Below are 8,353 nucleotides of genomic sequence, written 5' to 3'. Positions count from 1 at the left end.
GGATTGATTTTATTAACCTTCTTTTTTGGGAGCCCATGTGGTATATTCATTTTGACTTATTTGTTTCTTGTCATCTTCCACCTTTATTCTCTGTCTAGTACATGTTGTGGGCTGCTTCATTGCTTTCACAGCTTCTTTCCATTGAATCCCTTTCCCACGGTTTCCTTCCCTTACACCACTTCTTTGACTGTGATTTTTGGCCTTTTATTTCTTGTATCCTTCTTCCCGCATCAATTTCTGGAGTCTTTACTCCTATCATGCACCTTCCCTTTTCCCTGCATTTCAACCCTGTCCTCCATTGGAGGTACTTCGTCCGTCAAGCACTAGGATTACACCTCATACATTCATCTCCCATTCTCTACTTTGGGTGCCCGGATCAGTCAATCAATTTCTCACATTGTTGTCATGTCCCATTCATAGATCAGGAGGTATGAGATTCCCTCTGGTCTGATGAACTTGAAGTGAAGATGGTATGGTCGTCTTTCCTACAACGACCAAATGGCTGGGTTTTGGATTATAGTTGACTTGCTGCCGGTACGATCCTCTTTCATATCCCCACATGGATGTCAGTTCCCAGTGGTCTTGGTTTTGGATTGTAGTTGACTTGCCGCCGGTATCATCCTCTTTCCTATTCCTATCAGATGGCTGGGTTTTGGATTGTAGTTGACTTGATGCCGGTATGATCCTCTTTCCTACCCCCACATGGATGTCGGATCCCAGTGGCTGGGTTTTGGGTTGTAGTTGACTTACTGATGGTGTGGTCCTCATCCTACCTCCACGTGGAAGTCAGTTCCTGGTGGCTGGGTTTTGGATTCAGTTTATTTGCTATGTACTGTTCGTTGCACACCAGCTACTCAACACCTAGGGACACATCCTATTATTCCACCCACATTACTATCTTCTAAAGGATTGAGTATCCAATATCATGTAGTTCAGATTCCTATCCAAATATTGATTTCTCCCTTTTGGATGTGTTCCTTCCAATTTCTGCCCATGTCTGTGACATTTCCACACTGGGCAAAGAGTATACCTGGTACAGAAGTGGTGTGGTCTCCCACATATGATCATCTACTGTGAAGATTTACTCTTTTAGGGTGTCCTTCAGATGCTTTTTGTTTTTCCCCTCGAACTGGTCCCTCCACATATTCAGTGTGGGATTCTAGCTATTTATGTGAGAAGAGGTAATGTACTGTATTGGAAGTTATGATTTTCCTATACTGAAAATGTATTTCTTATAGGTACTTACCTCTTCTAACACTTCCCACCTTTCCTCCCCACTAAAAACTGGTGCTTCCATTTGCTGTCAAAAATCAAAGGGATAGTTTGGTAAAATTGAATAGAGGGAGTCACATGCATCAAGAGAGTATTACACACTCATATTAGTGGAGGTTTATCGCATGATGATTTGCATTGCAATTCCAGATGGATGGAGCTTCGAAGCTTGTGGCATGCACAAAAAAATTTTGTATATAAAGGGCAGCACTAAATGACAATAGCTATTTATGTGAGAGGAGGTAAGTACGTATTATAAATACATTTTCAGTATAGGAATATTATAACTTTACTAAGGTCTGCAACTGTTGGTTCTTTATCAAATTCCTCCATGATGTATTAGATATATCAGTCTCCTAAGAATATATGTCAAAATATTGTTAAGCCCAGTGTGGCACCTGCTTATTTCTCTTGATTATCGCTGATCAATCTTTTGACTTCAAAGGGGCCACTTTGCTCACTGTTGAACCAAGAGCAGTCTTTATACTATTATGCATATCACAGAGTTTGAAGCCACCTACATCTGATTATACAAGTTTTGCCAATATTTGTTGGTACATTGCCTTGCTGTCCCTTGTACCATGTGTTTGACAATTTTATTAAATAAACTGTTTTTCATGTAGTAAAATGTTTTTATACAAGCATACTCAACTTTTTTTAGTATGAGCTTAGCCTTTAAAAGATATTTACTTGCTCAGGAAATAGATTAATAAAGATAGCAATATGATTTTCAGGATCAGCAGCTGACATGGAATACAACAAATCCTGACTTAACTCCTTGTTTCCAGAAGACAATATTAGCTTGGGTTCCATTTGGGTTTCTCTGGCTGTTGGCTCCTTGGGAAACATTTAATCTTCTTACCTCAAAAAACCGCTACATACCCTGGACAGTCATCAACATTTTGAAACTTGTAAGCATGAATATATTAGAAGTGTGTAATATATGATTGATTGAAAGTTAAGCTCAAGCTTTGTATAGTAGTATAGCATAATTTTATTATCATCAATATATATAAACAAAGTAAATCAATTAAGAATTGAAGATTTTAATATCATTGTAGGTTTGTGCAAAAATATTTGGTAGTTGAAAAGCAAACTATTTAATGTTATATGCAACACACAGACTAAAGGTGATAATTAGGAAATTAACTATCCAGTATAAAATGTCATATATGTAGATGAATGATTTTTGGTTTTAACTTAATATTTGATTTTTTTTATTTTTGCTATTGATACAGGTTCTTTATTTTAATAAATTATTTCACCATAGATATGTAAATATATTATTGTTTTTATGCTGCTTATTTAGTCAGCTTACAAGGGTTTATTTTTTTTTTCCTTTTGTTTTTGAATTTATAAATTCAGAATGTTTACTCTCTTCTCTGCATAATAAAGAGCTATTACCCCACACTACTACTATTAAGATTCTTGCACATATCATAAGCTTTTAACTCTCTCAACACGGGCTCAATCAATTTTACCGACCACGTCACATCTTTGTGCTTATTCAAAGTCTTTATAGATTTGATACTTCTAACTTTCAATATAGTCTGTATATCTTCACGAAATTTGGCAGTCTTTCAGTAAACATTATATGTTTTTCACATACAAAAAATCATATTTTTTAGTGAAGTATTTTTAATAATCTAAAAAAAAATTGTCCTTGAATATATTGAGTATTTGTTTTGAATAGTCCGTTTGCAAAGTGATTTTCACCTTAAAATTATAAATACTTTTCTTCATCTCAAAAACCTCAAATTTCATTTGTATAATCTCTAAAACTTCCTAAATACATTTCAAATGTTTGTTTTCAGTAAAATTTTATATTTTATCTGTTATTTTCTCTACCCTAACTATGTACAAGGTTGGTCAATTTGACTGACCTTGTAACCACCAAAGAATCTAATTAAATTATTAATTACCCTCTTTTTCTTTCTAAAATGACTACAAATGTGATGTGAAACTACATTCATTTATCCTAAGTAGCTTCAAACTTGTAACAGTATACAGCTATTTATAATTAAATTTTATTGTTTTATTGCCTTTTTGATTGCCCCTTTGATCCATGTCTAACTACTATTCACGTCATTATAAGTTGTAAATCATTTGGGGAACATGCAGGTTATGTTATGCTATCGAATTACATTACCGACGAGCCGCTTTGAGCTGCTCGCATGCTTGCCTTGTTATTATTATTGTTTATTTTACTAACCTTAACTAACAAAAATAGATCCATATTTTTAGATTTTAGTTACTGTTATAATGATAAATAAACATGAAAAACAAGTTACCCGAGTAGCTGTCAACTACCTTACTTTTTTCATATTAATGGTAGTAGTGCATCAAATAATTTTTATTTAATTAAATAATATACCAAAGAACATAGAATAATAACATGCAAAAAGTAGACAATTTCCCCTAACTCTCAAAACTTTTCTGTCTTTCTAACTATGCAACAAGAACCATTAAAAATTCATCCAAGCTAGTTGTTAGCCTTCCCACAGGAACAGAGCTTGTACTCTGAGTGAAAATGATGATTATCTGTTCAGAACATGATTTTATACATTACATCATTTGATAGATGAAAACTTTGGCTTTCTATTGGTTATAGGTAATATATAATTAAACGTAAAAGAGAACTATTAACAAATACTGAAAGAGGGGATGTGACAGGAGGGGTCTGATTTTCTGTTTGATAGCTCTGTAACCAAACAAAATTGAAGGCTATAAAATTATGGTTTGTCTGAGCAATGACAATTTTATAGTGAGTAATTTGCATTTAATTTTGTACTTATTGACAGGGTGGTGGATAAAATATAGAAGATACCTAGAGAAAATGTGTCACATAGGTAACACTAGGGGAAATTCAGGATTTTTTTTAATATTGCATTACAGAAGTAAGAACTTAAAACTTACGTACTATTAAAATATGGATTATTAGTTAAGATTTTATGCTATACTAATTGATATAATATAAAAAAAAGTATTTTAATGAAATTTTTAATGTAAGACACTAAAACCTTGTGTCAAGCGCAGTAAAGGATACCTGTGGCAATAGGATTAACAAACAAAACTCTAATCCCTACACATATTAACATATTAATGTGTATTGTGCCAACCAACGATTTAATCATCATTAGACTATATCCCTCTACCAGTAGGAGGTCAACACTTCTTTTACACACAGTAATCACCATGAGCACTAGCATTTGGAAAGGCTCATTCAACTCTTCAGCACTGCTTTGTTAAGATATGTTGTTTCTTAGGAATTAGCAATATTTTGGTGCTTAATAATTTCTAGCTTTCTCAACCATTCATAGTGTAGTCTTTCTTTAATTTTCTTGATTACATGAAAAAAAGTTCAAACTTTGATTTCAGTAACATTACTTTTATTTTAATCAAATTTGTAATTTTGATACACATGTCCCATTGTCTGTGATAAGATTTTTTGACAGTACTAGTTTTTGTTGTTTTAGCATAGTCTTCAATGTTATCATCAAGCCAATAACCTGGATTATGCATTCATGTTTTCACATTTCTAACATTTACTGAGGTTCTAATACTCCTGAGCAGGAGTCATCAAATGCTGAATGACAACTAGAGGCTCTCTGACATTCAGTGATATTACCACCTTTATGTATCATGGTGTTAGTTCCTTTCAGATCTTGGATCCAGGATTTTCAACCTCCTGCTTCTTTTACTTCAGCTAAGATTGCCCAGTTTTTTAATAAGTTCCACCATTGTCATTTCCATGCCTGCTTTTGCTTCTAGTTTCCTCTTCCAAGCGAGGATCAGGTAATCCTATCTTCATTGCTTGATATATACAGGTATATGTCTTTTGTTTTCTCTTTCTTATAATGTAGTTACTAAATCACAGGCTACCTTGTTGCATGAGGCATCATTACTTGAATGTAATTTTTCAGTTTGAAATCTTCTCTTTTTCCTTTTTTTGTTCTTCTCTGTCATACTCTCCAAACATGCTTCCCTTTCAGCTGTGGGGGCATTATAATGTGACAGTCATTCCTGCTATTTGTTATTAAAATAATAGCCCAAGAGTTGGTGGTGGGTGGTGATGACTAGCTGCCTTCCCTCTAGTCTTTCACTGGTAAATTAGGGATGGCAGATAGCCCTCATGTAGCTTTGCTCGAACTTCCAAACAAACCAAACCAAACTTACTCTCCATCTACTTGTCTCCTTCCCTTAGTTACTCAATTTCATTACATTCTGTCCATGCTTAAAGTTCTTTTCCTGGCTTTACAGCACAACTCTGGAAAACTGACACATATGAATTTTTCACCTTCACCTCAATTTTTTTCATCCAATGTGTCCCAGTTTGGTTGATTTCTTTGTTCCTGGGAATTGCTTAGTTGGTATTTGCCTCCTTCAGTTTTATTTCAGGGACCTCATTCCTTTGAGATGAGGTCTTTAGGGGTGTTTCTTATGATTTGAAAAGTTGAGATGAGGCTGATTACTTTGGTTTCCCAACTTTTTTGATCCAGGATACCAACAGGTTTCTTATCATTGGGAATCTTGTCAGGTTGCTCCCTCTCCTGTTCCTCATCCTCTTGCTCATTTTTGACATCCTCCTCTCTCAGAGGACTGGCTGTTGAAATTCAAGGAGGTGACTCATATTTGGAATAACTTCTCTGTGTACCTGTAAATACTCTTTTTACAGGCAGTCTTTGGGTTGCACAAGTACTTTCACATAGACTTTCTATGTCTTTTCACACTCAAACTTGTCTGTCTTCTTCACCAGTTGTATTTTCACTCCCTCAGATCTCATGCATCTTTACAACTTTATGAAGCATGTGTCTTCTCTACTGGTTATGAATGCCATTGAACTGGTCCTCAACAACTATCAAGGTTTTTATGCCCATCTTTATTTTGTCCTTCCCAAGAAGATAGGAAATTGGCACTCTGTCATTAGATCTTTTGTTCTTGAACCACTTTTTTGTCATCCCTTGATTCAAAATGGTCAGTTTTATCATTATAAGATGAGTGTTCTCTCCCAGTCAATGTTTTAGATGTTCATCTCCATATCTCACTTTGTCCTTCATGTTCTTCAATTCTTCCACAACAATTGGAGTTTTCAGTTCCATACCCTTCCCTTTTGGTCACAAGTGCATTTGCACAGAAAATGTATTCTTTGTGTTTCCATTGCCACTACTATATGGAGAATTGGCTCCTTCTTGCTCCATCCAAAGAAACTCCCATGGCTGTACCTTCCATTCTCCTTTTGGAGACATCTCACTCCAAGTATGTGTTGACCCCCACTCAGTATCTGATTCACTTGGGAGTCTTTTTCAACTCACTTGCAGGGCTTAAATATTTCCTTTCGAAGACAACATGGAACTTCTGATTAACAAAGCTTTCATGACTCATTCCCTTTCTGCATCAGCAATTCTATCTCTTTTGTGGACATTGGCTTCACTCAAGTCCCTTGTTCCTTTTAGATATGCCCATATGCATCCCCTTCAGTGGAATTTGACAGTTCAATAGAATATGTCTAGAGCTTCCTTGTTGTCTCTTGTATCTCTCCCTACATCTCTTCACTTTTTGCTATTGTGCTAGCTTGATTGGTCCCACATAACACTGGGCATTTTTTTCCCTATCTCTCCCAGACCTGCATATGTTCACCAATGCTTCTTTCCAGGTAGTGAGCTGTTCTGGACAACTATACTTTTTCATGGGTATACACTCTAGGGGAGTATCCCTTCATATCAATGTTCTTGAACTGTTGGCTACTTATCAAGCTCACCATCATCTTCAGCCTCATTTGTCTGATTATCGTATGATGATCCATTTGGACAACACTGTTGTGTATTATGTTTACTGACAGGGAGGTACTCAATCTTGGGATCTCTAGTTTTTCTTTTTTTTGAACCCATGACCACCACATTCAGCTGTTGGCTTGTCATATCCCAGGAACATTGAACCTGCTGGCAGATTGACTGTCTTGTTTGAACAAGATCCTTCAAATGGAGTGATTTCTCCATCCACATGTATTTCAATGGATATGTTCCCACTTTGGAAATCCTCTCATTGATGCCTTTGCAACTCTCCCAATAACAAATTTCATCTTTTCTGGTCACAATCCCAGACTGCAGTAAATACTCTGAGTCAGGACTGGGCCAGTCTCTTTCCTTTTACATAGAATTTTGAAAATGGTTTATCTATTTCTACACTTGCCAATAACAGGATGGCTTTGTCAAATACCTTCCATCTCTTCCCCAGTCATTTTCCTTTTCTTGCTCATGTCCTTATGGACCTCTTCTGTGTCTTTCTCAGTAGTGGTCCTCTGTGTCTGGTCTGTCTTCTGGACTGAAACCTTTGTTTCATTCTATGGGCTCTCATATATTTCTCATTCAAATCTTTGGCCATCTGTTCCCTGTATCATTTTTCTTTCATGATGTATTTTCTTCTTTTTTTTTTCAAATACATTGGTCTGACATTTTTGCTTAAATATATCCCACACACTTCATCACAGGGACAGGTTGATTTTATTGGCAGACTTCTTTCACCCCAAGGCTCAGGTTGTTCCAATCACCCTCCATTTCAATTTTTCTCTATATGATTGTTTCAGTCCTCATCATTGTCTATGTCCTGTTGAAACAGTTCATTGTTATCTTGCTCATACTGCACTCATATGTGGCAATTACCATTGTCTTTTCTTGATGTGAGATTCTTTTTCTTCTCATAATTTATTACCTTCCACTTTGACCAGATAGGTTCATTAGTTCATCAATCTTGTTTATTCTTTCAAAGGAGAGAACACCTGTCAACCTTATCAGATAATCTCCCATCAGGTTTGTCTTCTCTTGCCCCCTCACTGTCAACATCACCTACATGAGATCTAGTTGATGGGGATGTGGTCAACCCCTGATACACTTGTGTCCTATTATTTATATCACACAGCAGTTTCATTGGCATGTGGGTTTTTCTCCTTCCAGTCACCATTCTCCAATCTTTCCAGAGACTAATGAGGTGACTTATTGTATATTGATGTATATGTAATAAATTCATACTGAGTGGGGGATAAGGTGTTAAGACCATCTGCCCCTGCTTAGTGCCCATTGTTGAG

General features: G+C 35.9%; 1 protein-coding gene across 1 annotated transcript in view; it reads left to right on the top strand.

The window, feature by feature from the left end:
- Window positions 1-8,353, top strand: part of LOC106459615 (canalicular multispecific organic anion transporter 2-like) — a 33,522-nt gene that overhangs the window by 6,660 nt on the left and 18,509 nt on the right. Inside the window, exon 2 of the mRNA XM_013919247.2 lies at window positions 2,007-2,183. Coding sequence (XP_013774701.1) covers window positions 2,007-2,183 — 177 coding nt within the window. The remainder of the gene's footprint in view (window positions 1-2,006; window positions 2,184-8,353) is intronic.

This window comes from Limulus polyphemus, unplaced genomic scaffold (assembly GCF_000517525.1).
Source record: "Limulus polyphemus unplaced genomic scaffold, Limulus_polyphemus-2.1.2 Scaffold638, whole genome shotgun sequence".
In the NCBI taxonomy this organism is placed as follows: Eukaryota; Metazoa; Arthropoda; class Merostomata; order Xiphosura; family Limulidae; genus Limulus; species Limulus polyphemus.
Note: the sequence above shows the minus strand (reverse complement) of the source record. Positions and strands in the feature narration are given on the sequence as shown.